Source organism: Pleuronectes platessa, chromosome 17, assembly GCF_947347685.1.
Source record: "Pleuronectes platessa chromosome 17, fPlePla1.1, whole genome shotgun sequence".
Classification (NCBI taxonomy): Eukaryota; Metazoa; Chordata; class Actinopteri; order Pleuronectiformes; family Pleuronectidae; genus Pleuronectes; species Pleuronectes platessa.
Genome location: NC_070642.1, coordinates 21,402,127 through 21,422,077, shown reverse-complemented (window position 1 = coordinate 21,422,077; position 19,951 = coordinate 21,402,127). Strand labels below are relative to the sequence as shown.

At 45.3% G+C, this 19,951-nt stretch overlaps 3 protein-coding genes across 4 annotated transcripts; 2 read left to right on the top strand and 1 right to left on the bottom strand.

The window, feature by feature from the left end:
• The first annotated feature begins 637 nt into the window (after positions 1-637).
• LOC128460131 (solute carrier family 22 member 2) lies at positions 638-4,011 on the top strand. Its single transcript, XM_053445181.1, has 10 exons — positions 638-1,039; positions 1,170-1,273; positions 1,376-1,530; positions 1,620-1,788; positions 2,437-2,551; positions 2,811-2,911; positions 2,992-3,206; positions 3,278-3,386; positions 3,475-3,587; positions 3,908-4,011. The coding sequence occupies exons 1-10, from the start codon at positions 638-640 to the stop codon at positions 4,009-4,011; spliced, it is 1,587 nt and encodes a 528-aa protein (XP_053301156.1).
• A 973-nt stretch (positions 4,012-4,984) lies between these two features.
• Positions 4,985-10,215, top strand: LOC128460130 (solute carrier family 22 member 2). 2 transcript variants are annotated; one of them, XM_053445180.1, is made up of 13 exons: positions 4,985-5,097; positions 5,334-5,791; positions 6,263-6,310; positions 6,400-6,503; positions 6,637-6,791; positions 7,020-7,188; positions 8,050-8,164; positions 8,241-8,341; positions 8,414-8,628; positions 9,009-9,117; positions 9,188-9,300; positions 9,489-9,588; positions 10,004-10,215. In XM_053445180.1, the coding sequence occupies exons 2-13, from the start codon at positions 5,438-5,440 to the stop codon at positions 10,089-10,091; spliced, it is 1,671 nt and encodes a 556-aa protein (XP_053301155.1). In that variant the 5' UTR covers positions 4,985-5,097; positions 5,334-5,437; the 3' UTR covers positions 10,092-10,215. The 2 variants fall into 2 exon arrangements, with proteins under 2 accessions (XP_053301155.1, XP_053301154.1); XM_053445179.1 differs by having other exon boundaries at positions 4,986-5,791.
• plg (plasminogen) lies at positions 10,213-18,899 on the bottom strand. Its single transcript, XM_053445178.1, has 19 exons — positions 18,239-18,899; positions 17,206-17,341; positions 16,980-17,086; positions 16,564-16,678; positions 16,334-16,473; positions 15,996-16,116; positions 15,755-15,873; positions 15,124-15,286; positions 14,909-15,027; positions 14,295-14,454; positions 13,341-13,540; positions 13,099-13,247; positions 12,908-13,001; positions 12,553-12,667; positions 12,385-12,459; positions 12,071-12,211; positions 11,409-11,515; positions 11,093-11,238; positions 10,213-10,567 (listed from the first exon to the last, which is right to left on the bottom strand). Exons 1-19 carry the CDS (start codon positions 18,312-18,314, stop codon positions 10,406-10,408), a joined length of 2,445 nt encoding a protein of 814 aa, XP_053301153.1. The 5' UTR covers positions 18,315-18,899; the 3' UTR covers positions 10,213-10,405.
• Between the last annotated feature and the right edge of the window lie 1,052 nt (positions 18,900-19,951).

Here is a 19,951-nt window from a genome sequence, read left to right as displayed (position 1 = left end):
GGGGCCCAGCTTGCAAAAGTTTGAGAACCCCTGCTCCAGGAGAACTTCACAACAGAAGACTTGATGTAGACTTGGCTCTGATAACGTGAAACTTGATTAAAACCAGTTTCAAAGTTTCCCCCCGGACTTTGATCCCTTGGACTCGTCTCAAAGGACTTCAGACCTCAACTTGTATTATACTAATAACTTATTTTATAAATTAATAAACCAATGTCCATCAAACTTACTGAGAACTTCCCCGAGCTTCAGGTGGAGCAGCCCTTTAAAGAAGTGCATCTTGATTCTTGTGTCTCACTCATTCACAGAAGCTTCATGTGAAGCTTAACGGGCAGCGCAGGCAGGTCCACGTGTTCCTGTCGCTGTGTTTACGTTAATAAACTCCCGGCTAGTCAATGGTTCAAATGACACACGCACTCCGAAGAAGTGATGACGAACATGATGTAATGCTCAACTCCACTGGACCTACGTCCGTCCTGGGACCTTTGCTCCTGCTCGTCCTGATTAAAATCCCCAGAACAATGAGGAGGCTCAGATTCCTGTCCACTCTCAGATAAGCTGCAGACGCCTGAGAGCAGAAGGAGCTCAGTTTGTCTCTTAGCAGTTTTCTTTTAAGAGGAAAGACAACACATCTGCAGCCATGACCACTTTTGACGACATCCTGGAAGAAGTTGGCAAATTCGGCCGCTGTCAGAAACGCATCTTCGCCATGATGTGCCTGGTGTCCATGCCGTGGGCCGGCGTGTACGTGGGCATCGTGTTCCAGGGCTACACCCCCGATCACTGGTGCCGGGACTCAGCGGTGGTGGAGACGAGGCAGGCCTGTGGCTGGAGCCTGGCGCACAGTCGCAAGCTGACGCTGCCTCAGGTCAACAGCTCCGGGGGCGTGCAGCCCAGCAGCTGTGAGCAGTACCAGCTGGACTGGAACAGCACCTCCCTCACCTGCGACTCTCAGGAGCTGGACCTCGGTAGAACTCCCAGAACTGCCTGCAGGGACGGGTGGGAGTACGACTACCAGGGACGACAGTCCTTCGTCACTGAGGTGCGTTTCTTGACCTGCTGAACTTTTCCTTTAACCCCATTCATTTGAATTTTTAAAGGTTACGTTGAGATTAGAGAAATCCTGAAGATGAGGATTCTAACACAACTAACCTTGTGTATCTGTGTCCCAGTTTGACCTGGTGTGTGCAGACAGCTGGTTGGTGGACATGTACCAGGCCACGCTCAACATCGGCTTCCTGATTGGAAGCATAGCGATTGGTTACCTGGCTGACAGGTAGGTCTGCGATTGGTTGGTTCGTCAGTTAAACCTTAACATTCTGAATCGTTGCTGCGACACATTAAACTCACTGATGTCGGTTCGTGTCTCTGTCTCCAGGTTTGGCCGGAAGTTGAGCTTCCTGATGTCCAACCTGTTCAACGCGATCACGGGGATCCTGGTGGCCGTGGCCCCGAACTACGTGTCTCTGCTGGTTTTCAGAACGCTGTACGGGTTCGGGGTGAAAGGAGGCTGGGTGGTGGGATACGTGCTGAGTAAGAGCAACGTGAACATCTCTGTTGTCCGTCTCTGCTCCTGACACGTGATTCAATGTGTGACACGTGTCCCTCGTCCTCGTCCTCAGTCACAGAGCTCGTGGGAGTCGAGCAGAGACGGACGGTGGGAGTCCTGTACCAGATGTTCTTCAGCGTCGGCATCCTCCTCCTCCCGCTGCTCGCCTACTTCATCACCGACTGGCGCTGGCTGCAGGTCGTCATCACCGTCCCCTACATCTTCTTCCTGTCCTACTACTGGTGAGGTTCACCAGTCGGACTCCTGTCCTTTGTTCTTTCAACAGGAGCCGACGTTCAATGCTCTTTACTTCTTCCAAAAAGCCAAACACATATTCCAAATACAGTCGCCAGCATCTGACGAATCATTCGAGGTCACGCTGGTTATCAACCGACCAATCCTGAGTCAGTCTCAGCTGTCAATCATGATGTCCAGCCCCTGTTGTTATGTTATTGAATAACCAATCAAAACCAAACCAAAGTGAAACTTAAACATCTAAACAGCAAGAAATTATCCAAAGCAACTTACAACTGGTGCACTCAACATCTATGAGGGGCTAATTAGGGGTTCAGCATCTTGCCCAGGGATACCTCTGCATGCAGATGGGGAAGAGTGGGGATTGAACCTCCAACCTTCTTGTTGGAGGACGACCACTCTACCCCCTAGGCCACACCTGTATGTCCCATATATTAACCTGGAGGAGGTGTGAGGAGGAAGTTACAGCTAAGTTTAGTCAGTTATTAAAAAAGACATTCTGACATTCGAAGGTCTGATAATCACACATCTCTGTCTTCCACGTGTGTTTATGATACATTCTTGTGGTTTTGTTTCATATACACAGAGGAACAACGTGTAGTTTGCAGTTCTTCATGAATGTTCTTGTCTCTCAGGTTCGTCCCCGAGTCTCCACGCTGGCTTCTGTCTCAGAACAAGAGGTCTGAAGCCGTGAAGATCACCGAGGACATGGCCAAAGAAAACAACAGAACTCTGTCCAAGAACATCGAGGTAACGGCTGCGTTATTAGATTATAACTTTCATTTCTCTCCACTTGATCTGTTTCTTTCTGCATTTTGATATTTTGTTTATATGAAGTCGATTCTTGTTATGTTCATTTTCCCTCATGTTATATCGGGTGTTGTTTATATATAATCACATCCTTCAAGGTGCAGGAGAGACATCAATCATTTTATACAGCTAAATTGTAAAAAACAGAATAAAGCGAACAGGAGGAATAAATAATAAATAAAGATGTTTGTTTCTTCAGACTCTGACGGACGATAACGCCGCCTCAAGCTCCGCCTCCTTCATGGACCTGATCAGAACTCCCAACATGAGGAAACACACTTTCATCCTCAGCTTCAACTGGTGAGATTATAATCAGTCAGATCATTATTTCTGTGTTTTGGAGCTCGATCACAGGAGATAACCCCCCCCCTCCCCCCCAGGTTCACCAGTGCTGTGGTCTACCAGGGTCTGATCATGAGGCTGGGGATTCTGGGAGGAAACGTCTACATCGACTTCCTCATCTCGGGCCTGTTGGAGTTTCCCGCCGCCTTCCTCATCCTCTTCACCATCGAGCGGATCGGCCGACGTCTTCCCTTCGCCGCCGCCAACATCGTGGCCGGCGCCGCCTGCTTCATCACGGCCATGATCCCTGACAGTGAGTGACAGGCAGGGTTCCACAGACAGGAAGTGACGAGATCATTATATTAAACAGTCATGTTCCTGCAGGTATGTTCTGGTTCAAGACGGCGGTGGCCTGCATCGGGCGGCTCGGTATCACCATGGCCTTTGAGATGGTCGTGTTCGTGAACACCGAGCTCTACCCGACGTTCGTCAGGTGAGATCTGTTCTACACTCTATGTGTGAAGTGCATATTGTCTTTATATATATATAAACATAATAAACCGTGGTTGTGTTACCTGCAGGAACCTGGGAGTGTCGGTCTGTTCCACGCTGTGTGACATCGGAGGCATCGTGGCTCCGTTCCTGCTCTACAGGCTGGCCGTCATCTGGCTGGAGCTGCCACTCATCATCTTCGGTGGGTGCTGACGTTGTGATGAAGATGTTCTGTAGACGTCTGGAATCATCAGTACAAGAGGCTTTTATTCTCTTGACCTGTAGTTGATGTGCGTGAGGATCTAATAAGTTCAGCGTCAAAGAATATGGATGTTTGGAAACTGCTGGTTAATGCAGTTTCATGAAAATCTTCTAAAACTTCTTTATCAATATTGAAAAAAACACTTTTTCGAGGGGATAGTGAATTGAAATGTAAACACAAGAAGTAACAATGACGATTTGAGATGAAAATAATCATTAATAAAGTTAGATATGTAATATTTGTTGTGTTGTGTTGTTCAGGGTCTCTGGCGTTCGTGGCTGGAGGTTTGGTTCTGCTGCTGCCGGAGACCAGAGGCGTCCCGCTGCCCGACACCATCGACGACATCGAGTTCCCCGACAAGTGAGAATCCACGTCTGAACACACACGATAAAAAAACACAAAGTATTACACACTAGAAGTGTCATTTGCCCGTATGTGTATGATTAGTACACTGTAAACTGGTCACTTTATTAGTATTATTAGGTACACCTGTCTTCTCATGTTTGAACTGAAGCTCTAGAGTAGGATTATTGTTTTATTATCTCAGGGCTGAGCAGATGGATCCCATCAGATGGAGATGTTCTATCACCAGTGAGGTTCTAGACGTTCTCTCTGTCTCGTCCGAACATGATGTTGATGTCTTCATTTTGTTTTTGTTCAGAATGAAGGAGAAACTTTCACTGAAGAACCAACAGTTGGACAACCTGTTGCCTAATGATGATTGCCTTAACTAATGGGGCAACTGCGACAGTCCATGAAGTGTCAATTTGCGCTAATAAAAAGCTGATATTATAATTCTGGGTCTTTGCTCATATTCTTGCAACATCACACATCAACAAAAAGTCTCCTTCTCAACTGTGGAGCTGCTCGTCCCCCCCCCCCCCCCCCCCCCCCCCCCCTGTGCTTGTTGCATCTGTCCTTTTCCTCATTGACTCTTCAGTTTGAAGCATCTCTTCACTTTTATACTCTGCAGGGAAACAGATTCAAATTCAAACTATTATTTCTAATCCTAATTCTCATGTTTCCATGTTCCTGCAACGATCCAAGTTTCACGAGACCTGAGAGTGAGACTCGTGTGTGATGTCGCTGCCGAAGACCCAGAGAAACAATCCTCTCTCTCTCTTTTCTCTCTCTGGTGGAAATAAAAGCGTCTTTAGTGGACATGTGATGGACGGTCGCAGTTTCCCCACAGGATTCCATTCTGTCGTGTTGTGGCAGCTGGTGAAAACAATCCACTGGACAGATTCCAAGAGGTTCAGTGAAGCAATTATTGACACACTATCGTTTATTTATTCAGGGCCAAGGTTAACAAATAGCTGATTTCCCCTTTAAGAGGAGAGCTGTGGTGGAGTGGAGGAGTGAGCTCCACTGAGTGTTGGTCCAGTTTCAGTCATCAGACACTCTGTTGTCCGGATCCTGTGTAGAACTGTCTGAGGTCTTCAAACTGCTTGTGAGTCTGATTTCACAGGTTTCATGTCCGGTGTCTCGTCCGATGCAGAGTTCACCTGAGTTCAATTCTGCATCTGTTTGACATTCAACAGCGTCTTTGTGACTACGCATTAATGAAGTTGTGTAACCGCGGCCACACACTTCAGGCATACTAAGGAGAATTTGTTTTGGCCTGAGCCCAGTTCAGGTTCATTCACTGATTACATAATAATTCAGCCATTCTCTGTTTGGCTCCAGTCAGAGACGTGAACGCCTTCAAAGTCTCCACAGCAGGAGGGAGCCATGAGCTGAAAACAAAACTTCCCCCCCGAAGCATTGAGTCCGAGAGTTGGACCAGAGCAATGACGACCTTCGATGACCTGCTGGAGCAGGCCGGCACGTTCGGCCGCTGCCAGAAGAGAATCTTCGCTCTGCTCTGTTTGCTGTCGCTGCCTTTTTCAGGCGTCTACGTGGGCATCGTGTTCCAGGGCTTCACCCCCGATCACTGGTGCCGGGACCCAGCGGTGGTGGAGAGGAGGCAGGAGTGCGGCTGGAGTCTGGCGCACAGTCGCCGGCTGACGCTGCCTCAGGTCAACAGCTCCGGAGGCCTGCAGCCCAGCAGCTGTGAGCAGTACCAGCTGGACTGGAACAGCACCTCCCTCACCTGCGACTCCCAGGAGCTGGACCTCGGGGGGGTGCCTGTGACCACGTGCAAGGTGAGAGCTCTCAGGTTGTTTCTGCCTCCACCAGAAGTTGTGTGTCCACATGTGTGTTTGTCTTTAAGCAAGATTACACAAAAACATCTGGACTGCAATGAGACTTGGAGACATAGATTGGCTCAGTGTGGGAGATTCTAGATCTTGGTGCAAATCCAGATCAGGAAGTGTCTTTTCACTTTCTGAAGCGTTTACAGATTTTATTGATTTCCAGGGAATGATTTGTGGAATTTGATTAAATGAATCAGGCAAATTCAGGAGAATGATATCAATTAGTTTGTTTTAGGTGTTAAGTTGTTGTTGTATTTCACTAACGTCTCCTCTTGTGACCCTGAAGCTCTCAAAGCCCTCGATGAAAACAGAGCTTTCACGAGGTGAAATACAGTCGCCCACTCTCTGGGAAGTGGCGTGCAGAGAATTTCAAGATGTTTCCATCTGTTCTGATCACGATGTTGGATCCTTGTCTTTCAGGATTCCTGGGAGTATCAGTATGAAGGGAGGAAATCCTTCGTCACAGAGGTGAGGGTTGATTTCAATTCACCACAAAACTGAACTCTAATCTGTGTCAGACGTGATCACATGTAAACCTTCCTCCCTCTTGGTCCCAGTTTGACCTGGTGTGTGAGGACGCCTGGTTGGTGGACATGTACCAGGCCACTCTCAACGTGGGCTTCCTCGTCGGCAGCTTCGCTTTCGGATACTTCGCTGACAGGTGAGCTCCCGACCGTTCCACCGTCCTCCCCCGATCCGTCAACAGGGGCCGAGCATCGTTTCTCAATCTAGAGCCACGTGTCATTCTGAAGAACTTTCTCCAGGAACGTTTTATGTTGTCTCTCCGTCCGCAGGTTTGGCAGAAGGATCAGTTTCTTCGTGTCTAACATCCTGAACGCCATCTCCGGGCTGCTGCTGGCTGTGGCGCCCAACTACATCTCCATCCTGGTGTTCAGGACCATCTTCGGCTTTGCAGTCAAAGGCGGCTGGATGACGTGCTACGTGCTGCGTAAGACTCTCACCAATTCAATGTTCAAGTTAAACGAGTTAAATCTTCTCAACAGTAACATATTGTGTGGTTGGTTGATCAGTAATATGGGGTTAAGGTTTCTGCTCCTCACAACTCAGGATGAACTTTGTGCTCCGTCCTGGAACAAACATTTCCAAAGTGTTTTCTCTCTCGTCCAAATGAGACTTTGACTCAGTTTAGTGATGATACACTCATCTTCTCCGTCAGTGACGGAGATCGTGGGGGTGGAGCACCGGCGGACGGTGGGGATCCTGTTCCAGATGTTCTTCAGCATCGGCAACCTCCTCCTCTCGCTGCTCGCCTACTTCATCACCGACTGGCGCTGGCTGCAGGTCGTCTTCTCCGCCCCTTACATCTTCTTCCTGTCCTACTACTGGTGACAAGCTTTATGTTTACATGTTGTCGTTTTGTGTGTTGGAGGAGGAGTTTGATCATCTCATTTTTTTTTATAATATTTAACCCCTTGTGGACGAATGTCGCGAGTTCGCCTCAAACCCCATTCCGGTATTAATGCCGCAGAGGTGACGATTGTGCCTGATGGTGCAAATACTACACATTCCAAGGAAGGTATTGGAAGCACTCTGCCGCCATCTAGTGGTTGGAGTGGAAAATATATACAAGCCCCTTGGGACTGTGCAGCAAAGTTATTTTGAGGTATTAAGCTGTATTTGAAATACTGTGATGATGGAACAGCAATGATTGTACAGAAACATATGTTGTTATTCAATTTCAAGCCAAAGCAGCATCAATCTACATACCAGATAATTTTTATATAATTGGAAATGAATTCAGGCGTTAAGGGGTTAAGTCTATACAAACTCATAGATTTGGTTGCGGTCATTGTTCGGCCCCTTGTCTGTGTTTTAAGGACGATTCCATTAAAAAATGTACTTATTAATGAACAGCATCATCTTCATCACCAGTTGTTCCTTAAATATATTATTCCATCAAATTTCAAACACTTATGATAAATACCAGTTCCCTAAATAGATCCATGCATTTTGTCAAGCCTTTATTGCAACATTAAAGAAAGTGATATTTAAAATCCAGCTGATAATTAAACAAATAATCAAACCTACAAACTCCCAGACGGGGGGTGAAAACATAACCTCCTGTCTCCCCTCTGCTGTTAGCGATTTCATAAAATCACCTAAATGTAACTAATTACTAATAAAAAGTAAAGAAAGAGTTTAGTTTAGCAGATCTGTTGGTGAGAGAGGTTCTCTCTGTGGTTCAGGTTCATCCCAGAGTCTCCGCGGTGGCTCGTCTCCCAGAACAAGTCCTCCAGAGCCCTGGAGATCACCGAGGCCATGGCCAAGGAGAACAAGAGGAAACTCAACAAGACCTTCGAGGTGGAGCCATGGAGCAGCTTTTCAGATTAATGCCCTGAGTCTATTTCACTGTTTCACACACGGCTTCTTGTTCCAGACGCTGTCTAGTGATGAGGGCGACTCCTCCTCCGCCTCGCTGCTGGACCTGGTCAGAACCCCGAACATGAGGAAACACACCTTCATCCTCATGTTCAACTGGTGAGGCGTCCGGTCAAATCACGATTCTTCACCTGAACCCAGGAGATGCTGAGTCTCATTGACCCTCTGCAGGTTCACCAGTGCTGTGGTGTACCAGGGCCTCATCATGCGGGTGGGGATCGCCGGAGGAAACGTCTACGTTGACTTCCTCATCGCCGGACTGGTGGAGTTCCCCGCCGCCTTCCTCATCCTCTTCACCATCGAACGCATCGGCAGGCGTCTTCCCTTCGCCGCCGCCAACATCGTGGCCGGAGCCTCGTGCTTGATCACAGCTTTTATTCCCGACCGTGAGAAAAACTCTTGGATTCTGTTTTGTCCTTTTCTTGCTTCCAACGGAGGAAACTTAAAGGTTCAGAGTGTGAGATTCAGGTGAAAGGTCGTATCAGCAGAAACTGAATGTAAACTAATCCTAGTGATGTTTTCCCCGAATGTTTAATCATCTAAATTGTACAAATGTTTGTTTTCTTCACCCTCGAATGACCCTTTGTATTTAAAAACTTTATATTTACATTAGGAGCGGCTCCTCTCTACGGAGGCGGCCATCTTTCTTTTACAGTAGCCCAGACTGGCCAAACTAAACCTTTTGAGTTTTTATGAAGGCTGAAGCTTCCACAGGTTCTCTCTCATGTTTGAAATGCACTTGCTCTTGTGTCCCTGTGGGGGTCAGACATGTTCTGGTTGAAGACGGCGGTGGCCTGCGTCGGGCGGCTCGGTATCACCATGGCCTTTGAGATGGTCGTGTTCGTGAACACCGAGCTCTACCCGACGTTCGTCAGGTGAGGTCGACTCCATCGTCTCTGCTCCTCACGCTGATGATGAGGCTGAAGGTTATTGATCTGTGTGCAGGAACCTGGGAGTGTCGGTCTGTTCCTCGCTGTGTGACGTCGGAGGCATCGTGGCTCCGTTCCTGCTCTACAGGCTGGCCGTCATCTGGCTGGAGCTGCCACTCATCATCTTCGGTAGCTTTTCCTTTAGAAGATTTTAATTTCACAGTAGAAAGACGAACGTTCGGCTTCTTAACAAGTCGGGAAGGGTCTCGTACGTGTCGTAGAACCACACTGCGATTTAAAATCAATGTATTATTTTTAAAACTGAGCAGTGAAGCTGGAAGATTGATTCAGTTTTAAATCTCCGTGATGTTTCTCAGGAGCCGTGGCCTTCGTGGCCGGAGGTTTGGTTCTGCTGCTTCCAGAAACCAGAGGAGTTCCTCTGCCGGAGACCATCGACGACATCGAGTTTCCTCACAGGTCAGAAGGAAATTAATCACACTTAATTATTTCTTCTTATGTTTACTCAATTAAAGAATAAGTGTTTTGAAATTGTATACTTTGAATTACATGTGTGAGTAATTAACTTTTCACCACTAAATAAGAAGACTTTGGATTTTTGAGTAAAATTACTTGAATCAATTTTTTTAATTTGATTGCTAATGATTTATAAGTAAAAGAGACATCAAATCAATAAAATGAACGATTGTAATAAAGTTCCTGCTTTAACTGGTTTTAATGGATGTTGTTTCTGTGTTGTTTTATTCCCATGTATCTTTTAAAGCACTTTAGACAAAACTTCCATCAAATTGAAACTCTTGATGTTGTCTATAGGAATTAATGAAGAAAGTGTTTTTATCTACAACCAATAAAATACATTTGTTTCTGCTTCCAGGAGGAAGGAGAATCCGCTGGAGAATCAACAAACAAAGAAACTTTTAAAAGTCGACCTGACGAGCAACAAGGAAACAACAAGTGTGTGATTGTGTTTGATTTTGTGTATGTGTGTGCATGTTCATTTTGCTTTTGCAACAACATGTTGACATGTTGATGAAATCAAGGAAGTGGTTTTTTATACAATTTCTATAAAGTGTGACTTCCACATTTCCTTTGTATCAAGTTTTATTTTTCAGCTCTTACAGAAAACACATTTCACTTTTTAATACCAGAACTTTGCTTATTGTGCTTCGGTTTAATTTCACTTCAGCTCCAGTGACACTTTGTTAACATCAGAAAATACCAAACAGACACGTCAGCACATCTTCAAAAATCTAAAATCTAAAATCAACCACTGTCTTTAACCGGCTCTGATGGTTGCCTCGATCCAGTCCTTGAATTTGGAGACTCGGGCGTAGACGCCGGGTTTCATGGCGTTGGCGCATCCCAGACCCCAGGAAGTGACGCCCTGCAGGATGTACTTGTTCTGAGCGGTACACACCAGAGGGCCGCCGCTGTCGCCCTGCGGAGACAAACACACACATGACAATGGTTTCATCTTCAGTCAGACAGGAAGGAAACACTGTCCAAGCAGGAAGGACAGTTTCAAATCAAGTGACTTATTGTGTTTGGTAAAAACTTAATTATTCCTAAAATAACAGATCTAGTTTTTTTACTCTGAATTGTCGGAAATCACAGTTTGGATGAGGTCATTGACGGTTTAATTTTATCTGTAAACTATCGAATCACGACATACATCATCTCAAAGCACTTTACAAAATTTAGATTTATAGAGAAACTCAACTCTTCTAACCGTGAGAAAACAATTCTCTAATGCTTTTATTTTTTAATTTGACAATATTCATTTACTGGTCTGCAATTCTGTAATATTTCCCTTCCTTCTTTCCCTTTTTCTGAGGATTTATCAGTTATTAATTTTTATTTCAAGGGGAAATGCTGGTTAAAAAAGTACAGACCAGTAGAATAAAGTGTTATAGCGGCACACTGTGATGCTTGTGTAGTTTTCTAAGTGTTTCTGGTTTGGTACCTGGCAGCTGTCGTGTCCTCCCTCGATGTTTCCAGCGCACATCTCGTGTTCTTTGACTCGTCCGTTCAGATACGACGGACGGTTACAGACCTTGTTCTCGATCACAGGGAAACCAGTTTCCTTCAGGATGCCATCACCCCCCGTGCCTGCAACACACACTTCCTGCTGTTATCCACCATCAGGGTCCAAATACAAATCCATAAATTACCTGGAAAAGGCTCTGATGTCACGTTTTGAAGAACTTTCCAAAAGACCTCGTAGTGTTTAAAAATGAAGCAGGTCCCCACAAAGACATCAGCACAAACACGTACTGTACCTTGAGTCTCACCCCAACCAGTGACGTAACACTCGGTTCCACTGGGGACGATGTAATCTTTTTCTGGGAGACACACTGGCAGGACTTTGTCGTTTATCAGAGCCGGACTGAAAACACAACATCACCGTCAATAAACAGTGAAGAGCAATTTAGATCCTGGTTAGTCATTGAATCTGTTACACACACACCAGGAGCTCGAGCTGACGTCCTCAAACTGCTTGTTAAGTTTGAACGAACCAAAAATACCAAGAGCTTTTATTTACAGTGACGTTAATAACAGCTCCCCAAAAGAACCATTGCAATCGCCCCCTGGTGGCTAGCTGCTGTATAGGTTATAAGCGCTGCCTCCTCCATGTTAGCAGATGGGACATGAGCCAAACTAAAAAACTGGAGAATACGTCAAATACATTTTTCTCAAAGATTGAATGACAGCTGAGGACTGATACGTGATTGACTGAGCTTCGTAATCGGTGGCTTGGCTCCATCCAGGAAGTGCGTCCATCTTCATTTACAGACTATGTTTTCAGGCCTAAATTTGCATTCATAATACGTAGAGGTGACCAAAGCATTAGCTGTGCTGTATCTGTATCTGCAGCAGTAACTGATTGATAGTTGTCGTGTCAGTGTATCTGTGGTGGTTCGAGGATCCGTCCCGTGTTCACCTCTCCAGTTTGAGCAGAGCGATGTCGGCTCCGTTCGGTCCCATCACCAGTTTCTCCAGCCTGCGCTCCTGTTTGGACGGCTCATTGGCTCGCTCAGTGTGGACGCCCATGACAATCAGGTATGCACTAGGCCGCTTGGACCTACGGTTCATTACATTTACCAACACACACACACACACACACACACACACACACACACACACACACACACACACACACACACACACACACACACACACACACACACACACCAGTTAACCAGTGGCTGTTTTACTGCAGGATGCTGTGTTCAGATGTGTCTGAGTGTCCCTGACCTCTCCAGGCAGTGGGCAGCCGTGAGGACCCACTGACGGTGAATCAGAGTTCCTCCACAGAAATGAAATCCCGCACTGGTGGAAAGAGAGGAACCATGACAGATTCAAGCTGGACGGTATAATTACATAATGTGTTTGTGAATAATGATTTAGTGTTGGCGTGCTCACCTGGTCCTGAGGCTGATCTGCCACGGCCACGAGTGAGGCTTGGATACGCAGCCTCCGACAATACGACCGAAACAACGCCTGGGTTTGGTGACTGGTGAACCGCATTCCAGTCCAACTGCAAAGAAAGATCGGTTATTAAGTGTCATTTAGTCTTTACCATAGGTTGGAAGGATCTGGTTCAGTTAAGACTGGTAGCCAGGCCAGGGCTTCAACTAACTAGCTAACCAAAAGTGAAGGCAAACCATCTGGATCGCCCCCTGGTGTTCAGCTGCAGTATAGGTCACAGACCTCCATGTTAGTGTTTTCTTTAGGACGTTCTGATCGTACCACTGTGGTTCTGATAATGTTCACGTACCACAGTCAGGGATCTGACAGTAGTCCCACTTCTTGTTCCTGTCGGTAGTGTAGCACCACGGCCCGTTCACGTCGTTATCTGGGTTTCTGCAGCTCTGCCGGTGACAAACAAGGAGATAATCACGGCTTGGCCAGCTGTCCACATTCATTTCAATATCGAGATGTCGACAGGTCTGAGTGCAGCACACTTACATTTCCCTCCAGGCCCTTGGTGGGGTGGGACGCTGGGGTGAAGCTGCTGTGCGGGTGAGGACTCTGAGCGCTCCAGGCCTGGCAGGTCACACCCAGGATTGTGATGGAGATTGGACCTCGGTATGTTCCTCCACTTCCAATCTTACAGTCTGACACAGATACACCAAGAGAAGCCAGGGGGTGAATGAAGGATTAAAAAAAATTACAAACAATCTCAAACTCTGACAGACGGGTTGACTGACCTGTCGCTGCTGGGGCCTGGGTGACGGTGGAAGGGATCTGGGGTACGGTGGGTTTGGGTGGGGCTGGTCCTGGTGGTCCTGGAACGATGGCGCTACATTTTTCCAAGTTGCAATACTCCCAGCGGACACTAGGGTCCATAGTGTAACACCAAGGAGCTCGGTCTCCTTCTGGGTTCCTGCACAGATTCCTCCTGAGGTCCCTGTGAAAAGAGAAACTCTGGACATCAGAGCAGCAGGTACCAGCAGACTTTGTATTTTAGTCCTATAGAGGCAAACTGAAATTACCACCAGGGGGCAGGATTGGCCTTTGACTTTGAAAGTAGCCGGAGAAGTCAACGCTGTTTGAGCAAATTCTGCCAATTTTCAACAGATATAGATTTTAAGAGAAAAGTTATATTGATCTCAATCTACGATATTATATATATATAAAACACTAATGGAATTCTCATTCCAACTAGCAATACGGCTGTTATGCGAAGGTTTTAATAAAATAGACGATAAAGTGGTTTGTTTTCATGGATGTAGTCCTACAGCTGTTCGATGTGCAGACTTGTGCTTCTCGGGTAAAGAATCGTCTCCAGTCAGCAGCAGCTGTGATTGGCTCTGGGTCAGAACTGGTCCAGTGTCCGTTGGCTAATCCTCACACGTCATTCATCACGTATGTGACAACCCAACACGCCAGTCACATGTAGCTCGCTGTGGGTCTCAGCCACTTTGGCTCCTCCAGCGTGAGAATCATTTGCTTTTATTCAATGTGACTTCTCGGACACATTCCGCTGGGAAATCAAACCTGAGCCAGTTACAGTTCAACCTCTGAGTTTGATACCAGTTCGAAATGAACCACACGCAGAGACAGGTGAGGCAGCTTGTGGTCAAACCCCTGAACTCATGTCATCTATGTATAAGTCTTTTATGACTGCTCTCAGCTTCACTGGAGGTGATGGATGGACTCACGCTGCAGGGTACGCCTGTGGAGTCTTCTTGTGGCTGTGAGGAGTCATGGAGTTCCAGCTTTGACATTTCTTTCCGCTGATGGTCTCTGACGTGATTCCACGGTAGCTCGTCCCATCGCCCACGTAACAGTCGTCCTCCTCCGGGGGGGCGATGGCCTCGTCTGAGGGACACGAGAATACAGTCTATACTGAGGTAAATTCAGTTTGAACAGTTTAACTCATTATTTTAAACTCTTTTGTCTTGATCTTTTCCAAAGTGCATCTATCTAGAATCTGTCACTACTATCTAAAACATTACTTCAGATACAATCACCTCAGCAGTTATGTGGGGACAAAAAAATCAGAAGGCTGATGACATATCTTCTTTTTTAATGGTTCTATTTTCAATCTCTAGTAGCTAAAATATAAAATGTGTTATTGTTCTCTAAATAATAATTGATTTATTGAAATCATCCAACAAACCCCCCAGAAATAATCTTCAACCTCAGACTGAGAACCACTGCTATACATTTGACCTTATACATAATCATACCAACTAACGACTGTAATATGTTACTCAGTTTTCCTCTGAAGCTGCTGCAGCTGTGAGTCCATCACACCCCGGGGGTCTGGTACCTGTTCCGGCTCCACAGCTCGGCACCCTGCAGTACTCCCAGCGCGTCTCGGCGTCGGTGGTGTAGCACCAGGGCATCCTCTCATTGTCCGGATTACGACAGTAGTTTCCATCGAGGCCTCTGACAAATAAACACGTAATCACTCCGTCACCAGGTGGAACAGGAACTCATTTGTGGTGTTGTTGTTGTTGTTGTGTTGTTAATGTGAGCTCGTACTTGCAGGGGTAGTTGTCCGGGGTGCGGTTGTGTTTCTGCGGCGTCTGGGCCGACCAGGTCTGGCAGGTTTTGCCGGACTCGGTCACGGCCACGGTGCCTCGGTAGGCGAGGCCCTCACCGGTGGCACAGGTCAGCTCCGGGACGATGGTGGGCGGCTCGGAGGCTGAGGACAGAGGACGAGACGGCTCGGTGAGGACATGTCCACACCATGTCAGTTATTGTCTCCTCTAGAATCAGCTGTATTATCTATGAAAGCCCTGTTATTTGTTTTTAATGGTTTTCTTATATCTAATGAGACACTGAGTCATAATCAGGAAAAATAATCATTACTTCATCATCAATTATCATATCTATGAATCGATCAATGGTAAAACACTAAACTTTGACCTGAGAAATGATTATTAGATTAATCTACTTATCGTTGAATTATATTGTAGGACATATTTAAAAATAATGAGAGAAGTCGATTTTCTTTCAAAAGTGGCAGAAACAAGTTTCCACATCATGTTTCTCTGGATACATTTACTCTTTGCCTGTAAATGACTTCTATGCTGAATATTTATGTCTTTTGTCAGTTATATCATGATTTTATACTTTTTAATAGAGTTTTTAAAAACAGAGGGAGACTTACCGCAGCGGGGAATGGAGCAGAAGTCCCATCTCTTGGTTGAGCTGGTGGTGAAGCACCAGGGTCGGGGGTCTCCATCAGGGTTTCTGCAGTAATTCTCCTCAAGATACTTTTCTGGGAGACTAGAGAAAGGATTAAATAGGACTGTGTTTTTGTTTTAGCAAATCTCATGTGTGTGTATTGACTCCAGTAAATCCCGCTAATGGTGGATTCGCAAATTCAGCTGTGGTTTGTGTGGTCGTACGCGCTGGGGATGTAACCGTGGTTGTGAGGCTTCTGGGAATCCCAGCGTTGGCAAGCGAAGCCGCTTTCAGTGGTGGAGATCTTTCCTCTGTAGTCCTCACCACTGCAGTGAATACACTCCTCTGTGGGACACACACACACACACACAGCCACAGACACACACATGTCACACTACAGGGATGGGTCGAATGTCCATGGAGGCAAAAGAGACCTGGAGGTCCGATATGAACCAATCCAGTGACTTTAGATGTGGTTCCATTAGGGGACTGTTGATAGTTTGCATACTACTGAGTCCAAGTGTTAATATTAATATCAATATCACCGACAGATGGATCTCACCGGTGCAGCTGGCTACGTTGCAGTGCTCCCACCGGGTGCTGGAGTCGGTGGTGTAACACCAGGGCCCCCCGCTGTCTCCATCAGGGTTTCTGCAGAAGTTAGAGTCCAGGTCTGCCAGGGGGTGAGTCTCTGGTGTCATGCTGAGAACAGACGAGAGATATGAAACGACAGGATGACGTGATGTAAAATGATAGAACACGTGAATACATATAAAACACGTGGATTCATACTTCGGCACGTGAGGGAACTTCGCTTTCCATCTCTGACACGTCTTTCCCGATTTTGTTTTGGACTTTGTTCCTCTGTAATCTGTTCCCAGTCCATGTACACACTCCTGGAGGTATTCTACACAAGAAGAGAAAACAAGAACACAACACAAGACACAATCAGCATCACATCTGACCCCTGATTCAGTTTTAATTGCTAATAAGGTGGAACGATTGTTGACTTGCTCACTGCTGTAAATATTGATCTGCTAATCGAACTCATCAGACTGTTCCCTCCAGTGAGTCATGTGTCTGATGCAACTCGTGCTGTTTAACCTCCTCTCCACTGTGTTTGCAGACACAGTCCAAACATCGCTGATCACGTAAAAACAGACTAAACATTAACCACAGTGTGATGAGCAGAAAACATCGAGCCTTGCCTTGTTTTTCATATAAAGCTGCGCTGGGTCGACGCAGGATGGTCTCTGATTTGGAGTTCTCTGTGGCCGTCCAGCACTCCTGATCCTTCTCAACGTACATGAACGCCCTGTGAGAGAAACAGAGTCGGGCTGAGATGCTGAGGCTTGAGTCCAGTTCAGCTGTTGAAGGTCGAATACACAGTGTGTGTGTGTGTGTGTGTGTGTGTGTGTTTGTGTGTGAACTTGCTTGCAGGTGAAAGTGGTTTCACTGTCACATTTGGTGGCACATTCAGCCGCAGAGCTCAACATGTACTGTCGCTTGTTCAGCGAGAGGATCCACGCCCCTTCGGTTTTGGCGTAGCCTCTGACGTCTGTACCGCTCACTAGAATCAGAATAAACATTTTAATATCAATTAAACATAAGCTACTACAGCATAAACTACATCAGCTCCTAACTCTGGTTTCATAGTTTAACGAGCAAAGCCAAATGTAGATGAACAAGATGAGAACAAAGCTACAAGGGAACTTTTTTTAATGAAAGCACCAAATAATAAAGTGTTAAAAAGAACCTCATAGTTATTTACATTGAGTCTTTGGGACCAATTTGAGGTTTGTGCTTGTTTGAGAGTATTAAAAAAATTGTAGGACCTAAGACTGAACCCTGGGGGACACCTTAGTTGATATAATCAGACAACAAGTAAGATTATCAGGTGGAAACTTTAACCTCAACACTCGGACACCAAAGGGTTAATTGAGTGATCAGCTGTTATTACTGTGTCATCTGTCTTTTTAGTTTTTATTAAATTTTGTAGATGTGAATTAGAAGAGCCACCGTTGGCACAGCCTGTTCCATTTAGTATTTAGTCTTCAAATTAGTTTTTGCATATATAACATTAGATTCAAGCCAAACTAAATTCATCTGCAGGACAGTTTTGATTATATGAAACTAAACAAAACATTATATTATATTATTTTTCATCTCAGAAAAGAAAAGGGAGGAAAAGCAATTCAGGACAATTCATATGTTCCCGACTGACTCACAGGTAATTAAATGAGATATTTGAGATGTAATTCACGAAATCATTAATCTCACATTTCCACTTCAATTGGCTTTTCTTAGATCTGTTTCTAAGAACAAAACAAATTCTCTCTCTTAATGTTGATTGACAGTTAAACATTTGACCTGATGAGGTGATTTCCCCCGTGAAGCAAATCACTCTCCGTCACAATTCTTTTTCTATATTTCCCCCGATTCATAGCTGTAATAGTTTGTTTCTTACCGGTGCAGGTCAGGGCTCCCAGGAGGAGAGCTGCTGTGTACAGGTCCATGGTGCGACCCCGAAACCAGCAGCTCATAGTCGACTCACTCGCACACGGACCTCCGGTTATATTGATGGGTTTCCTTTGGGTGCGTTGGGTCGACAACCAGGACAACTCAGCCGTTAGTCAATCATTGGCCGGGACAAGGACGGCGACAGATCAACAGGTCAAAATCCTGGTTTCTGGGACACAAAGTGTTACCCTGTAAAATCACAGCCTGTCGTCCTCTCTGTAAAGTTCTGGAAATCAACAACGATTCCTCGAAAACCGTTCTTTTGAAGCTACAGTAGATTAAGAAGAATTTGTGATTTCTTATCGACACGTCCCCTGTTGTACGTCGGCCGCCATTATGTGTAAATGTCCCTGTGTTGTGTTAAAAAGCTGCACATTTAAACACGTATCTGTTGTAATGTCGTGATGTAGTTCAGACCTGGTTTTCACTGGGGTGGGGGTGTAGGGGAGGTTTTATCACATAGAACAGATTAAATATGTTTCAGAGATTTAGTCGCCTCAGAAAAGACACTAATAATCACTTCAGGACAGATGTTCAGTTGTGTGTTATGTAAAATATCAGATTCTTGATAGCACAGAAATCCAGATGTTGCCCTTTTCCATGCGTTGTGTGACGGGCGGCCCTCGGACCTTTTAAAACCCCCTGATCTGGAGGAGATGAGATCAATACTTAAAGTTAATCTTCAGCCAAAGGGAACACATGTCCTCAGCAGCACACAGCAAACAGCTGATTACAGAACAGCTGAGTTCAGACGGCTCCGTCTCGTAGGACAGAAGAACCAACGTTCAGTTTAATGTGTTCTAAAGATAAAAATACTTAAATTCTGTAAAACTAAGGGGATCTTAACATCATCTTTCTGTTTTAAAAGTGTATGTAGAAGATTAGAAATGAGGATTCATGTCTCGAATAACATCCAAAGATTTACAAAAACGTCTGGAGAGTAAATTAAAAGGTTGTTCCAGATGTGTGTAAAAAGAAAAACACCCTCTGATTTGTATAATAATTTAATTTAGGATAGTTTAAAAATAAATACACTTCTTCTCTCCTTTTAAAAAATCTATTAATGAACAATATGTCAACACTTTGTCTGAACAAGGATTTAAACTTAAATTAAAAAAGTTAATAAACTGACTTCTATACTTTTACTTGTGTAACAGTTTGAATTCATGAATTGCTGTAATAGTGTTCTTAGCAGTATTAGTATATAGTTTTGTGTTTGAGTGTGTGTGTGTGTGTGTGTGTGTGTGTGTGTGTGTGTGTATACTCACAACAACTCACTTCAATCCCCTCAATCTCGTCTATAAACAAACAGGGACCAAGCTTTTGTCTTCATCTATCTTATTCGTCTTTCGCTCCCTCTGATTGTAACATATCTATATCTATATATTTAATATCTATATAAATAAATCTGACTCCACGTGACTCTATATATATTTTGCAGCTGTGTATTTCACAGAGAACCTGGAGCAACAGAATTGGTTTTGTGTGTTTGTGTGAGCTGGAGTGCGTCCCTGCCCCGGAGCCTCTCTCTGCAGATCCACTGTTTGCTTCAGGAGGGTCTTTGAACTCCGATTCAACAGGATGTAGAATCCTTCAGAAACGGACCCTTCAGCTTAAATAACCTTTTTTAAGTAATATTTTGTACCTCGCGTCTCCTTGT